The following is a 23,295-nucleotide window of genomic DNA, read 5'->3' as shown; positions in this document are numbered from 1 at the left end:
TGCCTCTCTCTGTGGGAAGAGAAGGAAATCTGCCAGTGCTGACCAGCCCAGTATCACTCTGGCTGGCAGTCACTCCCGATAATCAGGCTGCTGGAACTTTTTAAAGTGAGTTTGAGGGGCACCTGGGTGTCTCAGTCGGTTGAGTGTCTGCCTTTGGCTCAGGTCATGATCCCAGGGTCCTGGGATCGAGCCCCGCATCGGGCTCCCTGCTCAGTGGGGAGCCTGCTTCTCCGTCTTCCTCTGCTGCTCCCCCTGCTTGTATGCGCATGCTCTCTCTCTCGCTCTCTGTCAAATAAATAAATAAAATCTTTTTTAAAAAAATAAAAAATAAAGTGAGTTTGACTGGGCCAGCTCAAGGAATCTCTTCCCAACTGTCTCCTTACTGCTGAGGGATTCTCTGATTTGGAAGATCTGGAATCCTTACCCCATGAAGGAAGAGATAATCCGCTGCAAATGAAATGCTTTTCAAAGGATGAAGCCACATACCCACATAGATTGCTGGGAGCCCCACCGTGCCTTAGGTCTTCCCCTGGTTACAAAAGAAATGGAATTCTCAACATTTCAAACCTCAGAGATCTGGGGCCTGAAATCCAGCCCAAAGTGGTGGCTTCAGCTTCAAGAAGAGTTCTAGCCCTTCTGCTGGCTGTTACTCCCTGGGCAAGGGCCAAGGGCCAAGGGCCAAGGGCCAAGGGCACCCCACTCTTTCTAGGTAGCCCAGAGACCCTCCTCTTAGCAGAGAGCATCACTATTTCATACAGTCCTCCCAAAACTCAACACCTCAGAGATGAAAGGCTGGGGGACCAAAGCCCAGGGAGGCCTGCCCTGCCATAAGCCTGCAGAGCACTTCCTCAGCCTGCCATGCCAGCCATGGGGAGGGCCGGGCCTGCCATCTGTGGGTGGTTTATAGAGGGATTCTGGTTGTCAGCTTCACGAGAGTTCTGGGAGAAAGCAAAGGCCCAACCAGAGGAGAGACAGTGCTCCCAGGACAGGTGTGCTAGGGCAAAGACGGGATGTCCACTGGAAACCCCAGAGGATGAAATGACACATTAAAAAGTTCCTGTGAACCAAGCTTTGAGAAGGGAAAATTAGCATTTCCCAACTGCAGGGGACCAAGGCCACACAAAACAACATGTGGAAAAGTTAATCGGTATCCAGTGTTTTTTTGTTTGGTTGGTTTTTTTTAAGATTTTATTTATTTATTTGAGAGAGAGAATGAGAGACAGAGAGCATGAGAGGGAGGAGGGTCAGAGGGAGAAGCAGACTCCCTGCTGAGCAGGGAGCCCGATGCGGGACTCGATCCTGGGACTCCAGGATCATGACCTGAGCCGAAGGCAGTCGCTTAACCAACTGAGCCACCCAGGCGCCCTGTATCCAGTGTTTTAATCAATAACTCATTCGGTCCAGAGCCCAACCTAGAGGAACCTGAAGGGAAAAGGAGGTTCTCTACCAACCCAGTGGAGACAGCCACAGAAAGCCAGTCAGCAGCAGTTCCAGCCCCAAAGGGGGCAAGAACAACTACAAATTGCACAGGCATACCTGCCAAGAAGCCAGCATTTGTGGGGCAGAGCGCAGATGGACCGTGAGCGGTGGAGGGCAGGCTCTACCCCAGGCCCACACCACACAAAGGCAGTCTTTGGAACGAGCCGACGTGTCAGAAGATGACCTGCCCAGTGGAATCCCACCAGGGAGGTCTGCCTGAGATCCCAAACACACTCTGCGACTAGTCAGCCTCCTGTGCCCTGTGATTTGGGTCCAGCTAGGGCTGCTGGCCGTACCAGGGGCGGCCAGAAATCCTCACAGAGAGCAGTGCAGAAGCCATCTCTTCCACAGCCCTGCAAATCTCCACATTCCAGGCCATAGCTGCCGGCCACAAAGGGAACGGCCAGAGCCGGACGCTTCCGACAGCCTGGCAGCTGAAGATCAGCTATCTCACACCTCCCAAGTCCAAGGGGAGAGCAACAGGACAATCCCTGCCGCTGAAGTCAGTTGAGGGGAGCCTTAGGGTTCCTAGAAAAGCACTCCATTCTCCCCTGTGGCTGCCCAGAGCTGGAACTTGTTCCATCTCTTGGACTTCAGAAAGAGCCTCTTAAGAGCCTTTTAATCCAAACAAGTGCTCTCCTGTCCTGTTTCCTTTGGGGACTGTGAATAGGGAAAGAACCTGGATGGAACTGGCCTTTCCAGGGCTCAGGCAACCAGCCTGCTCTTCACTTCCTTTAGGGCTACCAGGATGGGGGGGTCCCCTCCTACTCCCACAGCAAGCCTGCTAGGGGACCCCTGGACTTCTGCTTGTCCCTATCCTCGACAAGCTGTGAGAAGGAAAGATCTTACAGGGAGGAGGCATACTGTAGGCATTCAATAAATGCTGGTGACTGATCAAAATGGAAAGGCAGTCCAGCACAGTAGTTCAGAAAACAGACTGTGGGATCACTGGACCTGGCTTCTAATTCACCACCTACGCAGTAAGTTTGTTAGCCTAAATTTCTGTATCTATAAGCAAGACATGATAAGAATTCCTTGTGTCACAGAATTACTATGGGGATAACATAAAAGGATACCTTTATGAAAAGAATTTAGCACTAACCTGGAATATAGTAAAAGCCGAAAAAAAGTCTGCCTATATAATTATGCTAAAGACAATGTCCATACATTTGCTTCTCCCCAATCATGAAAGAGAGCACAGAACAGTGGGGACATTGGGAGACCCTGCCACTCTCATTAGCTTCTGCACGGCCTTCAGTAGGCTACTGTACTTTCCTCCATTTACAATTAAGGGACATGAACTAGATCAGTGTTTCCTGTTTGTCTGACAATAACAGTACTGAATCATACTTTCTATTTTTATTTATCTTATTAATTTATTTATTTGAGAGAGAGAGAGTGTGTGCACCGGAGCACGAATCGGGGGAGAGGGGAGGAACACAAGCAGACTCCCCACTGAGCGCAAAGCCTGACACCGGGCTCCATCTCAATGACACTGAGATCACAACCTAAGCCAAAACCAAGAGTCAGATGCTTAACCGCTGCGCTACCCAGGTGCCCTGAGAGAGAATCTTAAGCAGGCTCCACACCCAGAGTGGAGGGGGATGCAGAGCTCCAACTGATGACCTTGAGATCATGACCTGAGCCAAAATTAAGAACTGGGCACTTAGTCAACTGAGCCACCCAGGTGCCCTTGAATCATACTTTTTTTAAAAAAAGTTCCCTTTAGGGCACCTGGGTGGCTCAGTAGGTTAAGCGACTGCCTTCGGCTCAGGTCATGATCCCAGGGTCCTGGGATCGAGTCCCACATCGGGCTCCCTGCTCTGCAGGGAGCCTGCTTCTCCCTCTCCTACTCCCCCTGCTGTGTTCCCTCTCTCGCTGTGTCTCTCTCTGTCAAATAAATAAATAAAATCTTTAAAAAAAATAAAAAATAAAATTAAAATAAAAAAAGTTCCCTTTATAATTTGCTTTCAATTTTTCTAATCATGTCTAGGGTCAGGTTCTATTTGGTGTTAGCATATCTTTTCAACACCTCTCTCATACTTGCTAATGTCTTGAACAAAGAGAAAGCTGGCCTTAAGCTAGAATTTAATAACATTGCTTTGTTATCGCTGCATTTATTTCCATAGTTACCTTTAAATTAGGGCAAGTGATACTGGTTTCCATACATGGTGGTGACTTAACTTTTAAAAATTAATTTAAAAAATATAAATAAATAGGGGCGCCTGGGTGGCTCAGTCGGTTAAGCGGCTGCCTTCGGCTCGGGTCATGATCCCAGGGTCCTGGGATCGAGCCCCACGTCAGGCTCCCTGCTCGGTGGGGAGCCTGCTTCTTCCTCTCCTTCTCCCTGCTGTTCTGCCTACTTGTGCTCTCTCTCTCTCTGTCAAATAAATAAAATCCTTAAAAAAAAAAAAATCTTTAAAAAATATAAATAAATAAATAAATAAAAATTAATTTATGGGGCACCTGGGTGGCTCAGTCGGTTTAGCATCTGCCTTCAGCTCAGGTCATGATCCCGGGGTCCTGGGATTGAGCCCCGTGTCGGGCTCCCTGCTCGGTGGGGAGCCTGCTTCTCCCTCTCCCTGCTACTTCCTGCTTGTGCTCTCTCTCTCCTTGTGTCAAATAAGTAAATAAAAATCTTTAAAAAAAATTTTTAATAAAAATATATTTATATCACCTTTAAAAGGGGGGGTTAATTAATTAATTGATTTTTAGTGAGCTCTACGCCCAATGTGAAGCTTGAACTCATGACCCCATGATCAAAAGTCCCATGTTCTTCCGAATGAGCCAGCCAGGCGCCCCAAAAGGGGAGTTAGTTGGAAAAGAACATAAAGTAGATGATCTACTACATGGCAAAAATTATGAAGGCAGCACTAGAAGTTTTGGGAAACACTAGGCCAGAAGATTATTAAAGTCCCCTCAAACCTGAAAGTAAGTGCTGGTCCCTAGAGTGTCAGGCTATGATCCTCCCCTGCCCCCTGCCTTCCTACTGGCCTGCAGCTTGCAGGTGCCTCTCAAACTTCACTTCCTCCCCAGAGCTTCTTCCAATTCAGCAGCCTGACTAAAAGTCATACCCTCCATTCTGCTCCCAGATCATGTTCTTCATCCACGGATTGTAGCATTTATTACCCAGTACTCTAACCCTCTCTTTATGTTTATCTCCCCTCTAGGACATGAGCTCCTTGCAGATAGGAATTATGTCTTGGCATTTTATCCCTAAAACATCTATTAAGATGTTCTGTGTCTGGAACAAAATAGGTGCTTGAGGAATGTATGCTGAATAAATGAATCAATGCTTGGGCCCTTTTTTCACTGAATAGAAAGACAAAAGACGGTGGAAGAAGAGCATTCCTAGAGATTCATTTGCCGTAATTCCAGTTCAACACTTCTTAGCACTTAAACTGGATGGTAGGGACGCCTGGGTGGCCCAGTCAGTTAAGCATCTGTCTTCAGCTCAGGTCATGATCCCAGGGTGCTGGGATCGAGTCCCACATCAGGATCCGTGCTCAGCAGGGAGCCTGCTTCTCCCTCTGCCTGCCACTCCCCCTGCTTGTGTGCACGGGCACGCTCCCTCTCTCTCTGACAAAATCTTTTTAAAAATAAATAAATAAATAAACTGGATGGTAGAACACTCACCTTTTTGACCTCAGCTTCAAGCACTAAATTAAATAAGAATCTTTAAATCTGTTTCAAAGAGGCCTTGCCACATGAAATGTTTGGAAAAGCAAACTTTTCTTCAAGAAACTTACCAGGACTGAGAAGAGACCAGTCACACCAGCACAAGGGCCGATTACAAATGTACTTTTGACTTCTGCAACATAGACCAAACTGGGTAAATATCTAAGAACATTCCCTCCATGTCCTTCTAGTGGTAGGACATAATACCAGAAAACACTAGATTCCAGCGGTGATATACAGCCCAAATCGAGGTCTTACTATTATCATAAATGATATATGAATATCACAGTGCTTTATCATACAGAAATGACACACATATAAGGCGGTACTTTCAAAAGTGGAAAAACAGTAAGGAAGGCCCTCTTTAAAATTCAGAGGTTGCCCCCTCTGAAATATGGGGCTTTCTCAATTATGTTCTTCATGTCACTTTGGGCTTTGGACCCATCACTGACAAGCAGGTATACTGTAAGAATCTTTAAGCCACATAGGAAACGGTATTCTTCTGACTGGAATAAGTCTGTCAACAAAAAGGTACAGGCTAACTGCACTAAATACCCTCTGCAGGTTTTTATTAAAAATATATAGTAAAGTCCAGCATAGTGCCTTTACTGCCCACATCTGCTTGCTATTCTATCTCCATTATTAATACTGTACTGCACGGTCCCCATTCAGGCAAGATTAATTCACTGTTCCCAAAGCCTTCTGCTGACATTGCAATGGATCTGTTTGGAAGGCTGTAAAGGCAGGCCCAGGCATTGCTCTCGACATGTGATCAGTAAGGAGATGAGGCCTGGGCCCCCAGCTTAACGAGAGAGAAGAGGAAGTTGGGTTGGACCTGTGATCAGAGAAGTAGAACACTCTAGTGGTTAAAAGCTCAGATTTTGGACTCAAGACAGTTCAATTGAATCCTAGTTCTTTTCCTTTAGCCAATTAATTTACCCCTCAAGTGATTTAATTTTCTCACCTATAAAATGGAAATAACAAAAGAACCTGGTAAGATTGTAAAGTATTTGATGTGATGATAAGGAAGATACTGAGAACTAAAACAAAGCAAAAAACAAACAAACAAAAAAACCCCTGATGATTATCATCTTCATCATGATACCATCAACATCCCCAGAATCAGCCTCTTCTGCTGAGGCAGGGCAAGAAGAGCCCTGCTAGTCTTTCAACCTACACATGCTAAGTAGTCATCACCAAGATACCAAAAAGATAGTGTAAGAGGCAAAAAAGGACAAAAAGCAAAAAGCAGGAAAGGATATGATAACAGAAATAGAATCAGCTTTTGATTAACCATGCTGATGAGGGGGAAGGAAGACAACATTTAAACTGAAGATAAGAGGGCGCCTGGGTGGCTCAGTCGTTAAGCGTCTGCCTTCGGCTCGGGTCCTGGATCGAGTCCCGCATGAGGCTCCCTGCTCGGCGGGGAGCCTGTTTCTCCCTCTGCCTGCTGCTCCGCCTGCTTGTGCTCTCTGACAAATAAATAAATAAAATCTTAAAAAAATAATAAAATAAAACAAATTGACGAAAAGAACCCCTCTCACAAAAGAGTGTAGATGGAACAAAATATTTGTGTTTTTTTTTTTTAATTACAGATAGTAACTTACTCGAGGACATGATATAATTGTTCAAGAGGCAGTAGAGCACAGTCATGAAGAGCATGAACTCTGCAGCCAGAATGCCTGCATTAGAATCCTGGCTCCACCACCTCCAAGCTGTGTGACCTTAAGCAAGTTATAGACTCTCTTTGTATCTCAGTTTCCTCATCTGTAAAATGGGGCAAATATGAGTATCCACCAGTATTATATGGTTGTGATGAAAATAAAATTAGTTTATACATGCGAAGTGACTAAAAGAATACCTGGCTCATAATCAATACTTAAGAAATGTTACCTTTCATTATTATTAGTGTTGCTGTTATGGTTTTAGCTGACTTAATACTAAGTTGACGTTTAACTTAATATTAAAATTGTCTAAATTCAGTGGTTATAGGGGCACATAGGGGAGGTAGGTAGGATTTAGAAGTATACAGGGCAGAAAATGGGAGATAGACTAGAATAAAAAATGTACTATGGATGAGCTGAGCACAGATAACTGCAGGTTACAAGGAAGTAAGTAAGATCAAGAGAGGGAGAGAGATGGATATACTCATGATAAAGTAAGTAGAGTAAAATGTTAATTGTAGAATCTAGGTAGTGGGTATTTGTGTGTTGGCTATAAAATTCTTTCAACTATGCTTTATGTTTCAGATTTTTCACTACAAGCTAGAAGGGAAAAAAACAAGTATACTTAGAGGCATCAATTCAAATTCTGGGTCATAGCTATTCTGCCTGTCCTCTGAGCTCAAACAGCAGAGCAGCTTGGAAAAACCTGATGGTTTTAGAACACTTGCTTATCATCAACACCGTCCTGCACCAGATGAGCAGAGTTCGGGTGCTGACCTGGATCACTCTGGCGCAACTAGATACAAGCAGAGGGTAGAAACCCAGAGGTTCTACCTGAGAAGTGCCAACCACATAGAACTATGACATTATCACCCCTGCTCAGGGAAACCCCAGAAATATGGCTCAAGGCTAAGGAACAGACAGGTGGAGGATGGGCAAGTGCCATACACTCACTCATGGACTCTGCTGTCACCATAGAGATCACTCAGGCCGAAGCTGATGTAGTGCCAATGTTCAGGGATGTTGGCAGAAGGGCTCCCCACATTCCTGTACATGCTAACATAGTCCAAGGGGTCTGGGCCGCCCAACCTGCAAAAGACAAAACACAGCGGAGTCAGTGTGAGCCTGAAAGCAGACAATGTGAAGCTAAGAGGTCATGCCTTACAAATCTGAAGACCGCATCCTGGAGGAACCTGGGATGACTAAAAGGAGGCCACACCTCCAGGATAAGAACAAGGGATGGGCAGCTAGAAGTGCCCAATTCCATAAGCACAAGAGGCTCCCTTCGATCCCCAACATGCAGGACCTCTTTTAGAAATAAAACAGACTAGGTGGTTACCCCTTTTACTTCCTCCTATTTCCAATTACCAATCCCAAATGGGATTGGCAGGAATTATCTCTCTTCCATGGTGCCTGTAAACATGCCAAGCTTCAAGGCAAGAGGTGCATTAGTCAATCAATTGGCTTCTGTTGAAAGACCATCCTGAGCATCCTCAATGGGCATTGTTCCTGGAAGCAGAGGCTCAGCTCCACTCCTGCCTCTTACACAGCTAATTCCTGAAAGACTATATTGTGCCCTATGTTAATTACAGTTTGTTCTAAACAAACCCAATGCCTCCAGACCCCAGCCTGCACCCCACAGACCAGAGCTGGTCTTTTCTCATGCAAGTGACAAAAGCCACACTTAGGCTAGCCCTGCACAGAGAACCGCAGCAGGCCAGACTGAGCCTTGGGAGCACCTGCATCCAGGAGATGATCCCAGGAGACTGTCACCTCAAAGGCAGAGCTGGAATAGTAAATGATTTGGGGCCTCTGAGAACCACATTAAACATCCCCCATAATTCCAACAGAGAAGCAGCTGAGGAAGAGATTCAGTCATTAGCTCACTCTGAGGATTTAATTCCATAAGGGTTTCCTTTAGTAGAGCAATTAGTGCTCTTTAAAAAAAAGAAGAAGAAAAAAAAGGGGGGTCCTGCTTTTCTTCAGAATGGATAGGGAAACTTGGTAGACTTGAGAAACAGCCTAAATGGAAGCCATCAGCGGAAGGAAGTCTGCATTTAGCCCACAAACACTCTGCATTTGAGCTGCCTCGGACATTTGACTGTTCTACAGACTGCAAAAAACTTTGCCTGCCCCTGGGACACGGATGGAGTGCACTTTGCAATTGGGATCATACGCTGAAGTAACACTAATAACCAAATAAAAGACATGTTACATGTGATCCCAGCAAGAGTGCCAGTACCATGCAATTTAAATAGTATTTAAAACCAGTAGGTCTGGTTTCATCCTCTTTTGCCAGGGTATTACTTGCCTTTATAGAAATCCTTATTCTCTGCTAGGAAATGCTAAATTATTTATAGAACTTGTAAGAAAGTTGCTACAAATAGCTAAGAATCTCAACTGAGTGGATTAGGAAAAGGGACAAATCCCCATGTCTTTCCTTAACTCTGATTTGGCCAAATCATTTGAATACTTCCACAACCAGTTGAATATAGAAAAGTTTGCTGGGGGAAGGAGGGAACAAAAGGGTAGCAACCACACGATAGCTGCAGAACCCCGTAACAGATCGGAGTGACTACAGGCTCCATATCTGCTCCGGTTTCCTGCTGCAAATTCCCTATCTTGCCCCTCCTACAGCCTAGGTCCATCCAGCAAGTGGCAAAACTGTATCCACAGTTCCATGCTCCATCTGCCATACCCCTGCAGCCCTCTCTCAGGAGATACTGCACCAAGGAATGGGCCTTTACCTTAAAACTACAACTGCAAGGAATAACCAAGAGTCAGACAAAATTAACCCTGTCCCCAAGTACAGTGTTCTATTCTACTTACTCAGAAACCTGATGGGAAACAGATGAGTATATAGAAAATAATCATATTTTGGGGGGCAAACAGGAATGGGAAACAAGAAAGGACCATTCCTACCCCAAGGGCAGCCCTTCTGTAAACAGGTCTGATCCTTAACAGAGCTATTTGAGGGTTACTCTCATTTGGGGGTGGCTCAGTTGGTTAAGCAACTGCCTTCAACTTAGGTCATGATCCCAGGGTCCCAGGATCAAGTCCCGCATCAGGCTCCCAGCTCAGCAGGGAGTCTGCTTCTCCCTCTGACCCTCTCCTTTCTCATGCTCTCTTGCTCTCTCTCAAATAAATAAAAATAAAATCTTAAAAAAAAATCTGCACTTAGAAAAAGATGTTATCCAAGGACCCAGAGCAACCCTTGATGCTCTTCCTTGAACTTACTTCCTTGAATTCCTAACTTCACTCCACACGCCAGTTGCAGGACCACTGTGGCTCCAGGGTATAAGCTCTGCCTCCGTGTTTCTGCTCCCTGCTTACTAAAGTCTCAGCTTTCAGCCAGGATGTCCCAGCTGGCCAGGGTCCACTAGCCAAAGAGCCAACCTTCTGTCACAAGAAAAGGAATCTCAAGGGACCCTGGGCCATGACCAGACCCAGGTAGCCTTAGTCAGTCAAATTGCCAATGAGGCCTTGTGGGATCCCAAATGTGAGGTATATCAATGAATTGATTTCAGAATCTTACTTAGGCAAACCCTTCCAAATCTTAGAAAGAACCAGTCTCTCAGCTGCTCCTTCTTATATTTTTCTGCAACTAGCCAGCATTTCTAATTTCACAAAGTGCTCTTTATTAGTCATTACATGTTGGCCCATCTCTAAAGATAAGTCCTGCCTGGTTAACAAGCTTGCAGCAAGAAGAAAAAAGAAAAAAGAAAGTTGCCCAAATCAGTCTTAGTCCTTTGCATGTGTTTTAATATCTTCTACACACAACTCTATCCTTCATGGCCAGTTGGGTGCCCAAGTCTGTGTAGGGATTTCTCCATACACTCAAATGAGGCCTGAACAAATAGCATCGTAGAACCTGGCCCGCTTTTCTCATGACACAATCCAATACAGTTCATTGCAATACATACTTAAATATAGACGTGCAATGAGAATGGGTCATTAAGTTATCAAGAGCTGCTTTTCATTCAGAAGCTCTCTTTAAAAACTGCCCTCAACCAAAGAACAGTTTGCCTACAGAAGAGGACTGTACCGCTGGCCACACCTCCTCCTGGCTATCAGACATGGCCCTCCCATAGAAGGGGGCTGGTCCCCAGGCCCCCCACGCTGTCAGTCTCTTCACACCCTCCCACTGACACAGGGAACTAGCCTCAGCCCTAGACAGTCTAGTTTCTGCCATCTCTGGAGGAACTTAAGAGGTTATCCTGGAGAAGATTCAGTCCTAAAGGGAGAGGTAACCAGCAAAGACATCCACTCTACCAATCTCCCTCTTTGGGTCTACCTGCCCCTTTGGCCACATTCCAAGCTGCTTCCTGAACAGTCTTTCAGAACTCAATGAAGGGGATCATCTAATACAGTGCCTACATGAATGCAGTTCTGGACAGATTCAACCAATTCCTCAATTTGGTCCAGAAAAACCATGAAGACAGGCTCTTTGTCAGAGTCCCTCGAACACCTGTCTTGCCCAGAGGATGTAGAAAGAGACAGGATGCAAACAGGAATGGGAAACAAGAAAGGACCATTCCTACCCCAAGGGCAGCCCTTCTGTAAAAAGGTCTGATCCTTAACAGAGCTACTTGAGGGTTATTCTCAGCTTCCCTGAAAGACTGTTGCCTAAATCCTGAAGCTTGTGGCCAGGAAGCTCCTCTTAACATCTCGCTGCACTTCTTTGCTCCGTGTCCAAATCCCAGATCTTCATTATTTACGGTGGTCCCCTTCAATCCTGAGCCAAACCATGGATCTCCCTGACCCTGCCTCTGTTCTAGCCAATGTCCTAAAGCAAAGCAGCTGCACAGCCAGAGGAAGCTCTGCTTGGAGAAAGAGAACTGTGCCGAGTAAGCACAAAGTTTATCAAGAAAAGTTGCTCCGTGAAACTTCAAACGCAAAAGCACAGCACCGAAATGACTGACGTATGAGCTCATGGGGAAGGTATCAAAAGGAGACCTCCTCCTCCTCTCGTCACAGGCACAACTCTCGAAACTTGCTCCCCTCCTACCCTACGGGAGAGCGGGGGTCCTCAAATCCCCCCGTACCCTGTGCAGACTCGAGCCCTCTGAGTTCTGCTAGCCGCACTCCTCCAAAGCCCTCTCATACGCTCCCCAAGCCCCGCCTCGCCTCCCCCATCCCACTTCAGCCGCCCGCCGCCCCCGGCTTCCCCTCGCCCACTAATGACCCCCTACAGGCGCCCCCTCCTTTCACCACGTTTACAGTTCCCTCTCTCCTATCGCAACCCCCCCGCTCCTACACACACCCCCAATTCACTCTATTCTCCTAATCCCAGTTAACCCTTCATCCTCCCCCCTCGTTAACCCTTCGCTACCCACAGGCTCCGTTAACCCCTTTGTCCCCATTCCCAACTTCAGCCTTAACTCCTTCCCTCGCAGCAGGACGCCCTCCTTCCAAGTGCTTTAACCATTCTTCTCCACCTCCTCCTCCCCCGCAAATGACTTCGCCCCCGGGGTTCTAACGCTTCCCAGCCCGCCCCTGTCCGTCTTCCCGCGGCCCAGAGCATACCAGTACTTGACGATAGCGGTAACCTGGAGCGGGTTCGGCTGGTCAGGGTAAAGGCGACGGCACTCTCCGTAGATGGCGTGCAGTCCTGGGGGAAAGAGCGAGGCGAAGGCCGGGGGAGCACTAGGGCCAGGGGCCGGGGGCGCGGCGGGGCCGGGGGCGCCGCTAGGCCGCAGCTCCGCCATCCGGGCGCGAAGGGCGCTGGGGGGACCGGGGAGGGTGGACGAGGGGAGAGCACTGACGCGCCAGCAGGCGGACTCCGTGGGTGCGACTCCCCGAGGCTATGGGGGCTGCAGCGAGGTCTAGGCTCCGCGCCTGCGCACGGTGCACCGTCTGCCCAGGCCGTAGCCGCCGCAGAGACGGCCAGAGGGTGCCTCGGGGGCCGCGGGGCGCTCAAGGGGGCGGGGCGTCGGCGCGCCCTATCCCGGTATCCATTGGGTAATGTCTGTGCCAGTCACAGGTGGGGAAGGCGTGACTTGACAATAGGTCCTGCCTCCCTCTCCTGGTGTTGGGGGTGTCCCAAGACTCTTGGCCTCCCCCTAGTGTTAGGAGGAACCCAGGTTCAAATAGAGACGTTGAGACATCCTAAGGTGCTAGGGTCCCACGAAAGCAGTGGGAAGTTCGACAAAGGGCTTGTCATCTGCTGACACGCTGCTAACAAGAATTTAAGCATAAATCTGACAATAATGGGTTGATTCATTCATCCATTAGTGTGATTTTAGTTTCAATAGATTATAAATCTGAATGTTTCCTACCGTCATTGAATGTCCATTTACGATATTTACTGACACTAACGCCGCCAAATTCAGGGGCCGTATGTTGAAATACTTATTTTGGAGTCCTGTTAAAAAGTAGGAAGAGTTAAGTAAACTAGGACTAATTAAAAAGACTTGGTAATTTTTTATTTTTATTTTTTTAAGATTTTATTTATTTTAGAGAGAGAGGGCGCGCGCGTACGATTGGGGGGGAGGGGCAGAGGGAGAGGGAGAAGCAGACCCCTGGGGATCCCAGGACCCCGAGATCGTGACCTCATGACCGGAGCCCAAGGCAGACGCTTAACCTACTGAGCCACCCAGGCACCCCAAGACTTGGTAATTTTTTAATAAATGCTTTTAGTTATGACAATCTCTTCTTTGTTCTGTTTTATGCAGATGTATGCAGATTGCCTTGAGGAACCCCAATATTCATTATCTACTATGGACCGCTCTTTCCCATTACATTTCACTCTCTGTAACTGGGAGAATTTTTTTTTTAATTTTAAGTAATCTCTACACCCAATGTGGGGCTCGAATTTACAACCCCCAGATCAAGAGTCGTATGTTCTACCGATTGAGCCAGCCAGGCGCCCCTGGGAGAATTTTTAATTCCTAAGGCACCTGGTTGAGAATTATTTTCCTGTGTACAATAAGGAATTCCAAGAAAAAGGAATAAAAGGAAGTCCTGATTACCAATGCTATTGACTAAAGGGTCCCAGCAACTTGAAGGGGGTAGGAGTTGCATAATCTGGAGAAAAATGCTCTGGGCTCATTTGAAAGTAGTGACACATAACTTCTCTTCACCTCCATTTTCTTATTCATCGGTGTCAATTCTAACTCTCCATGAAAATTAGAGATACTAAAGCAGTTCCTGAAGCTATTAAATGAACGATGTTTTTTTAATGACCAAAAGATCACCTGTACCCGTAGTCCCAAATGTCAGTCTTCAGACCAATGTTAGTTAGCCTTTGCAAAGTTTACACCCACCCAGGAAAAAATGCGAAAAGAACCAAAATGTGCTGGTTTTTCTCAAAAAGCAATAAAACTGAAATTGTTTTCTTTTGTTCTGGGAGTATGTCCTCTTTCCCCATGTGTGTGTGGTGGGGGGTAGTATTAAATTTTCCTTTATTAGAGTTTGATGCTGATAAATGTTTATTAATGTCTTACTGACCCAAATAAAAGCATAGCAACCTTATACTATCCAGGGGAAGTAGTGGCACGACTGATCTGGAAAATCTAAACATCGACGAAATACTGGCCAATCCAAACCCAACTACAGACAAGTACTCAAGAAGACTACATACTTCAGCATGCACTGCGAATCCCTTCAAAGGAACTACACATCCAGGCATGCAATACAGCTATCAATCAGCGTCCCCATCTATCTACGGAGACTACAAAGCCCAGGGTACTATGCGTGGAAATGTGACGCCCTAGTCTTAAATTAGGCGGGGCTCCGGGGCAGCCTGGCGCGTTATACTCAGGTGCAAGGCATGCTGGGGGTTGTAGTTCTTTGGAGGCGAGGTCGGGCCGCTCCCTGGATGCCCTGTGCCGGCGGCTAGACTGCGCATGCGTGTTAGTGGCGTTAGCAGCGGACCCGGCTGGCAGTTCCTTCCTCGGAAGGAGAGATTCTTCTGCCATGGAGTCCTACGATGTGATCGCCAACCAGCCTGTTGTGATCGACAACGTGAGTTGGGTCTTTCCTATCTCTAAACGGATTTATTCTCTTTTCCCCAAAGGGATCGCTTCCCGGGTTTCGGCCTGGGCCACCGGCTCTTTGTCACTGGCCCAGCCTGTCAGGCGGGTTCAGCAACCGCCGCCTCTGTCCTCCCCTCACCCGTAGTCCGCAGGCAGGGCGGCTGGCCAGCAACCATGGGATGGAGAACTTTGGGATGAATAAAGGGAAGGGCTGTAGTCCGAGCCGGGTCCTTGGGCCCTTGGCTTGAGGGGCCTTAACCGCTCTGTGAGCGCCCGGCGTCCGCCCCCTCCCCAGTTTCGAATAACTCTATTGGCTGTTCTGGCTGTCCATCTTGACCGATGACCCCGCCTCCGGGCCTTGCCGGATGAAGGCAGCTCTCCGCAGTGATTGGCTTGCGCCCCTGCCGTTCTTCCGGGCCGCCATAGTGTTTCCTCTCTCTAAGGGGCGGGCGTGTGCGCAAGAGCTGTGGGGATTGGCTTCGGGAACTCAACAGTGGAGCGGCCTGACGTGCTAGGGCCCGCCCTCGCGTGGAGAAGGGCTAAGTTTCCTTCGGTCCGCAGCCCGGCAGGCGGCTTGGAGGTGTATATGGGTGGGGCTCGGGAATCTGGTGCCGAAATGGCCGTAGGATTTCAGTCATTTCTGTGATTATAGATTACAACGTTAATAAAAAGAGAGTGACCAAGCAAGCAGGGAGGTACCATCCTCTTCAGAACGCCTAGCAGCTGGGGAAAAAAATTACTAAACATATTTGCCAGGCGCTCAATGGCTGCAGGGGGGGTTTCACGTACATTCGAATTGAGTCCTCACAAAAATTGGGTGGATAGTTAAGGCAGGAAGTTTGATCCCCGCTTTACAAATTAAAAAAACAAAACAAAACACGAAGAGGTAAAGTGAGCCCAAGGTCACACGGTAGAGGTCACCTAAAACCAGTTCTTTATCCGCTATTCCTCTTGCTAGTAGTAGTCCACGCAAATGCATCAATAGTGACAAACGAAAAGAATCTAAATAACTGCTCTTATTTGGGGCGGACGGTGACTGTTGTAAAACAGCTGCATTTCTGTCTTCCGCTGAAAGGGCTCATCCGGCCGGGATTGGTTGTACCCTCTGGGTCCCTCTATTGAGGGAAAACTGTCAGTTCTATCCGTTCTAAGCTGTCGGATTCATTGTTGATCCAGCCCTTGGGACCTTAGGCATGTTACAAGTTACAAGGTGCCTTCGTTTGCATCATCTCGTTTAAGCGTCAGCTCTGGTAGGTGGATAGGAATTACTGTCCCCTGTTTATGCGGGAAAGTGAACCTTAGAGAGGTTAAATAGCAGTTAGTATGCAAGCCACCTGTCGTAGAAGTTGAGGAGCCAAGACTCAAATTGAGGTTGGGTTCCAAGTTTCTCATTTTTTCCGAGGAAGGGCGCTTGTTTGTTGTTAGCTTTCCTTCTCTTCAGAGGTATAGCTTCTGCCTTGAAAAGCAGGAGGGGGAGCTCAATGAGAAACCTCATTTTGGGGAGGATTTTTTTTTTTTTTTTTTTTTTTGGTCTCCCTCACTGGACCGTTAAATGTTTGGGGGGAAAAATAGCATTCTTTCATTTTTTTATTACTCTCCCCTTCCCACCTTCCTCCACACACATAGCACCTTACAGCCTGGCACTACTGTGTGCTCAGTAATTGTTTTTTCATTGTACCGATGGGCGGGTGGATGAGTGACCAAATATCACAGTAACAAAGATGTCCTTAAATAAGGAAAGGACTGAAGTGGGGAGAGACCCCTAGTTAGTTACTGCAGAGGGCTGAATAGATCTTGTTCTTGATTCGATTTTCAGAGAACACTGTTTCTGTCTTCAGCCAGTTTGTATGTACTTCATCTGCGTTTTTCTTAATTTTAAAGAGAAAAAAATAGAAATTAACAATCTCCTGTTTTCATCAGCAATGCAGAAGCAGCAATCTGTCCATCCATTAGATCCTTTGATTCTGGAATTTGGGGTCAGGAGTTCCATCTCCAGCCATTTTCTTTAATATCACTTAAGCTAATGCTTTTTAGTTTCTCCTTTCTCTTTCTCCATAGTGTATTTGAAATGCATCAAAGCAGAGGTGCATTTTCAGTTTTAAGATTTAAAGAATTGATTCGTTTATTTTCTCTGGGAAAACGTTTTTATTTTATTTTATTTATTTATTTGAGAGAGAAAGTATGAGCGAGAGAGAGCAGGAGCAAGGGGGAGGGGCTGAGGGAGAGGAAGAAAGAAGCAGACTCCCCGCTGAACAGGGAGCCCAATGCAGGGCTCGATCCCAGGACCCTGAGATCATGACCTGAGCTGAAGGCAGACATTTAACTGACTGAGCCACCCAGGCGCCCATGGGAAAAAGTTTCTTTCATTATGCCAGTAATTCTGCCAAAAGGTGAAATAGGAGAAATTCTCTCATTAGGATTTACTGAGCATCTGCCACATATTTAGATCTGGGACCTCAGGTAGTTCTGGCTGTTTGACATTTAGAGATTTTGTTTTGTTTCAAAGTGAAAGATGGATAGGAAAAATCATTTGAAATATTTGAGACCACTTTATGAGAATAATGTGTATCTAGCAGATTTAACTGCTCCATAGCTTAACACATTGCTACAACTTTATTTCTGGGTGAAGGAGAGTGTAATTAAAAGAAAGGAGAGGGGCGCCCAGGTGGCTCAGTCAGGTAAGCACATGACTCTTGATTTTGGCTCAGGGCGTGATCGCAGGGTCATGAGATCGAGCCCCCAGTTGGGCTCCTTGCTCAGGGGGGGGAGTCTGCTTGAGGATTGTCTCCCTCTCTGTCTGCCCCTCCCCTGCTCACATGCACATGCTCTCTCTCTCTCTCTCTCTCTCAAATAAATAAATAAATAATCTTAAAAAAAAAAAAGAGGGGCGCCTGGGTGGCTCAGTCATTAAGCGTCTGCCTTCGGCTCAGGTCATGATCCCAGGGTCCTGAGATCGAGCCCCACATCAGGCTCCCTGCTCAGCCGGAAGCCTGCTTCTCCCTCTCCCACTCCCCCTGCTTGTGTTCCCTCTCTCGCTTTGTCTCTCTCTGTCAAATAAATAAATAAAATCAAGAAAGGAAGGAAGAAAGAAATGAAAAGAAAAGAAGAACAAAGAAAGCAGGGAAAAGAGGGAAGAGCCTCATTATCAGTTCACAGCCTTTCCCAGTCTTAAAATAATTGTTGACTACTCCTTTCTTCCTATTCTGGCACCAAACCAATTCATGAGAATTTAATGAGGAAAGTGGAAGGGGAGGTGCACGTGCACGCACTCTAGTGACAATAATAAAGTGATAGGTATTTTTAAAAACTGAACACAAGTCATTCCTCCTAAAGGTATGTCATAGATAGTAATACAAGAGGAGGGCAGCTCCCAGGCCACATTTTGAGGACTATAACACTTTGATTAGAATACTGTGTTTATTCTGAAGCTCAAATCTTTGCTGAGATCTCAAAGGTTAAGTTTTGTCCTAAAATGGATCAATGTTCTGGTCAGTCTTAAAACTGTCTTCGTGACTATTTGGGCCTAAATGCAGGAATAGTATCAGATCTTTTCAAGTTCATCAGTAAACTAGGTAAGTTTCACTGTTTGGGGGGATCTTATACTGCTTTAGCCCACATTTTTTAAAAAACGAGATATTTAAACATACAGGAAATTTCAGAGAAGTATATAACAAGCACTCACATAGCACGTGTCTACCACCCACATTTACTAAATGTTGACATTTGCCATATTTGCTTCAGGATTTTTTTTTTTAATTTAATTTAATTTATTTTATTTGACAGAGCACAAGCGGGGGGGAGCTGCAGAAAGAGGGATAGGGAGAAGCAGGCTCCCAGTTGAGCAGGTAGCCTGATGCGGGGCTCGATCCCAGGACCCTGGGATCATGACCTGAGCCAAAGGCAGACGCTTAACCAACTGAGCTACCCAGGCACCCCTGCTTCAGGATTTTTTTTAGGAAATAAACATTACAGATATAATTGAAGCCTCTTTGTGTACCCCTCCACAATCCTGTCCTTTCTGTCCCAGAAGTAACCTCAGAAGCAAACTATCATCATAAGTTGATGTGCTCTTTTCCATCCATGATTTTGCAGACATAGATCTTTTATAGTGTGTGTGTGTGTGTGTGTGTGTAGTATTTCTGTTTTGAATTTTTACTTACGTGCTATCATTCTTATTTGCCAGCTCTTCTTCTTCTTCTTTTTTAAGATTTATTTATTTGAGAGAGAGTGAGCACAAACAGGTGGAGGGGCAGAAGGAGAGGAAGAGGGAAACGCAAGCAGACTAACTGTGCTGAGCCCAAAGCCCAACACGGGGCTTGATCTCATGACCCTGAGATCATAACCTGAGCCAAAACCAAGAGTCAGATGCTTAACCGACTGCCCCACCCAGGCACCCCAACTTTTTCTTTTTATTATAGAAAATGTCAAACATAAACAAAAGGAGAGGAGTAGTGTAACAAACATCCACATATTCATCACTAGCTGTAACAGTTACCAGCTCCTCGTTAATCTTTTTAAACTGCATTCCCACCTACTTCCCTCTCTTATACCGTGGGTTTTTTTTTTTTAACTTTTTAAAAATTTATTTTTTTTAAAGATTTATTTGAGAGAGAGCACACGAGCAGGGGGAAGGGCAGAGGAAGAGGGAGAGAGAGAATCTCAAGCAGACTCCACCCTGAGTGCGGAGCCCAACATGGGGCTCAATCTCACGACCCTGAGATCCTGACCTGAGCCTAAATCAAGAGTGGGATACTTAGCCAACTGGCCCACCCAGGCGCCCCTTTATTTTTTTAAGTAAGCACTATGCCCAATGTGGGGTTTGAACTCACAATCCTGAGATCAAGAGTTGCATGCTCTGAGCCAGCCAGTTACCCTTTCCCATGCTCTTTTAAAAATATAATCAGGGCACCTGGGTGGCTCAGTTGGTTAAGTGTCTGCCTTCAGCTCACGTCATGAACCCGGGGTCCTGGGATGGAGCCCCATGTCTGGCTCCCTGCTCGGGGTGTCTGCTGCTCCCTCTCTCTCTACTCCTTCCCCCAGCTAGTGCTCTCTCTCTGGCACACATGCTCTCTCTCTCAAATAAAAATCTTCAAAAAAACCATAATCAATGTACTATTATCAAACCTAAAAAAATTAATAATTCCTTAATATCATCAAATATTCAATGTTCAAATTTCACAAATGGTCTCAATTTTATTATTATTATTTTAAAGATTTTATTTATTTATTTGACAGAGAGAGAGACAGCAAGAGAGGGAACACAAGCAGGGGGAGTGGGAGAGGGAGAAGCAGGCCTCCCGCTGAGCAGGGCCCGATGTGGGGCTTGATCCCAGGACCCTGAGATCATGACCCGAGCCGAAGGCAGTCGCTTAACCGACTGAGCCACCCAGGCACCCCTTATTATTATTTTTTTTACAATTTGTCATCAGCTCTTGAGATCTGCTGATTCACTTAAGGTTTTTTTTTTAAAGATTTTATTTATTTATTAATTTTGAAAGAGAGAGCACATGTGAGTGTTAGCGGGGGAGGGGCAGAAGGAGAGAGAGAATCTCAAGCAGACTCCATGCTAAGCTCGGAGCCCGAAGTGGGGCTCAATCTCACAGCCCTGAAATCAGGACCTGGTCAAAATCAAGAGTTGGATGCTCAACTGACTGAGCCGCCCAGGCACCCCTGATTCACTTAAGTTTAAGAGACATTAGAATTAGCGGAGGAAATGAAGTCAGTATATTATTTAACCCTGTCACTTGTGATATGATATTCAACCTGTTGGTTGTCCAACTTCAGCAAGAATCCATCCCTAGCTTACTGGAAAGAATGAAAGGAGGTGATTTACAGAGATAGCTCACTGTTCAATTATGTGTATTTTGAGAGCCAAGGATGTGCTTCACACCAAGCTGGGTGCTCTGAGGGTAAGAAAGAAACCAGGTACCATGTGGAAGGAGAAACATCATGAATTAGTCGCTGGGAATGCCTTGAATAGGAGTCTCAAACTCAGTGCTTGCAGAGGCCAAGCAGGAACATAAAAAGGGGGAGGAAGAGGGTAGCCTTAAAGAAGGCATGAGGACTCTGGAAGGTGCATTGAGTATGCCTGACCAAAGGACCACCTGCTTTTCATTTCCAGCCAGTTGCCCCCATGCAGGAATGCACACCCAGTGTTGCCAGATTTTCTGTTGTTTCAAGAGAAACCAGAAAATTGATAAATTGTATATGCAGTCTAATTTTTAACTGTTGGAAGTTAGTGTAAAAGTAGTTTGTCATCTGCAGAGATGGATGATAGATTCGTGGTTGCCTAGGACTACTTGGCGGGAGAGGGCAGGTAGGATAGAGAGTGCTGATGGGTACAGTTTTTGGGACGATGAGGAAGTTCTAACATTTCATTGCGGTGAGGATTATACAACTCTGTGACTATACTAAGAACCATTGAGTTATATACCTTAAGTGGATAAATTATATGGTAGTGAATTTTATTTCCATAAAGTTTTTTTTTAAGATTTTATTTATTTATTTGACAGAGACACAGTGAGAGAGGGAACATGAGCAGGGGGAGAGGGAGAAGCAGACCTCCTGCCGAGCAGGGAGCCCTATGTGGGGCTCAATCCCAGGACCCTGGGATCATGACCGGAGCTGAAGGCAGACGCTTAATGGCTGAGCCACCCAGGTGCCCCTCCATAAAGTTTTTTAAAAAGTATTTTGTGGGCCAAACAAAATATGTCTTGGTGCCAAAATGGGCCACCAGTGTCCTGGAACCTGAGGCTCAACCTCTCAGCATCTTTTTCCACTTGTCAAATGGGAGACAGCTAGCCTCCTTCCCACCGTGTCAAGGATAAGCAGGGGTACTAAGACTAAAGGTTGCCCAGGCCACGGGCCCATAGTCAGCAGGTACTGGGAGAGCCTTGCTGAGGGATTCACTTTTTGCCTGCTTCAGAAGGAGAATGGTCACTGGTGGCTGGCAGCAGACTTGAGTCCTCAGATCTCAAATATTTATTATGAAACTACTTTTTCAAGAAGCCTCTCTACAAGGTACTTATTTATTTGGCATTGCCAGGGTGAATAACAAAGAGAGTGGAAGCTCATTTGCCAGGTACATAGTTCCTAGGTACAAATACTATTAAAGAAATGGACAGGGCCCCTTTATATGGGGTGGTTTTAGCAGAATAGAAGCAGCTCAGCTGCCTCCCCCATCCTGCTCACTCTTCACTCAGTTGCTGGCCTGGCAGGTGAGCTCGTGGGACTGCAGAGACAGCTGGGTCTGGTTCCACCATGCGCATCATTCCCGATGCCACCTTCACCTTTCCTGCACACCTCTGCCTGCGGCTTCTGGCATTCCAGCCGCCTGTTCAGGCTCCATACTTTAGGCTTCATCGACCAATCATTTGAGCTTGGTTTTAATTTTAGGCAGCCAGCATCTATCTGCGTACCTTCAAATGCCAGATACTGCTGATACATAAAGTCTCTGAGCTTGAGAAACCTGGGCTGAAAACGGACAAAAATGGAAACCATAAACTCAAATAGATAGCAGAAGGAAATGCAGACTACCTAGTGGTACAGGTAATGGGGATTTTGTGAAATAGTAGGAAGAGGATAATTAATTCCAATAGGGGATTATCGTTCAGGAGGAAGGCAGTGACATTAGAACTGGGTCTTTAGGGCACCTGGGTGGCTCAGTCAGTTAAGCGTCTGCCTTTGGCTTGGGTCATGATCGCAGGGTCCTGGGACTGAGTCCCGCGTCGGCCTGCCTGCTCAGCCGGGAGTCTGCTTCTCCCTCTGCCCTTCCCCACTGCTTGTGATCTCTCTCTTTCTCTCTCAAATAAATAAATTAAAAATCTTAAAAAAAAAAAAAAAGAAGAAGAAGAACTGGGTCTTTATACTCTCTTGCTGGGAAGGACAGAGAGGAAGAAATGAACCTAACATCTTAATTTGCCTTGTTACTGGGAGTCTAGTCTGATTTTGCTAGTAAACTCAAAATTAAATATCTAGGAAAATCATCTCTTCAAAATATCTAGAATCTGAAATGCAGGTCTCATCTTTACTTTTCTTGTTTTCAATCTCTGCCAGCAGGTCCAATTAGTCTGTTGGCATCACCACACCCAGATGAAGGCAGTGAGCAATTACTGGAAGCTTGAGCCAACAAGTTCCCGGAGTTCTCCTGTGCAGTGCTGTTCTCACTCCCTGAGCCTCTGTCCCACAGCCCTGGGGCTGCAGCCATACTCCTCCCTCCTTCCCAGGCTCTCAGCTCAGTTTACATCTGCACCTTGTCCAGGCTTCTTGCTCTTCTGCCCAGGCCAATGAGTTTGCACATTGTCTCCTGTTTTCTCTCTTTTCTGTTGGCAGAGGTTCCTGCTATCTTAGAGAACGGGCATTCCCTATCCTTTAGCTATTTCCTCCTCCTTCTGTCTTGCCAGAGTCAGGCACCAGGATGGCCTATCTAACCACTGCCCCCCCGCCCCAACACACACACACTTCTCCTATAGAAGAGCAGGAATAAGAGACAGAGAGGA

The 23,295-nt window shown here is 46.3% G+C and overlaps 2 protein-coding genes across 5 annotated transcripts in view; one reads left to right on the top strand and one right to left on the bottom strand.

The window, feature by feature from the left end:
• SUFU (SUFU negative regulator of hedgehog signaling) overlaps positions 1-12,740 on the bottom strand; it is a 115,282-nt gene extending 102,542 nt beyond the window's left edge. The window contains exons 1-2 of one of the 4 annotated variants that reach the window (XM_064595225.1): positions 12,348-12,740; positions 7,776-7,910 (exon numbers count right to left, since the gene is read on the bottom strand). In XM_064595225.1, the coding sequence (XP_064451295.1) occupies positions 7,776-7,910; positions 12,348-12,529 (317 nt within the window). In that variant the 5' untranslated portion in view covers positions 12,530-12,740. The remainder of the gene's footprint in view (positions 1-7,775; positions 7,911-12,347) is intronic. The other 3 variants (XM_054508362.2, XM_045878713.3, XM_045878714.3) reach the window with 3 other exon arrangements.
• A 1,888-nt stretch (positions 12,741-14,628) lies between these two features.
• The window catches only part of ACTR1A (actin related protein 1A), an 18,698-nt gene continuing 10,031 nt past the window's right edge, over positions 14,629-23,295 (top strand). The window contains exon 1 of the mRNA XM_045878710.3: positions 14,629-14,786. Coding sequence (XP_045734666.1) covers positions 14,739-14,786 — 48 coding nt within the window. The 5' untranslated portion in view covers positions 14,629-14,738. The remainder of the gene's footprint in view (positions 14,787-23,295) is intronic.

Source organism: Mirounga angustirostris, unplaced genomic scaffold (assembly GCF_029215605.1).
Source record: "Mirounga angustirostris isolate CCGP_5_RB_7025 unplaced genomic scaffold, mMirAng1.0.hap1 SCAF_6, whole genome shotgun sequence".
NCBI classification, from domain to species: domain Eukaryota; kingdom Metazoa; phylum Chordata; class Mammalia; order Carnivora; family Phocidae; genus Mirounga; species Mirounga angustirostris.
Note: the sequence above shows the minus strand (reverse complement) of the source record. Positions and strands in the feature narration are given on the sequence as shown.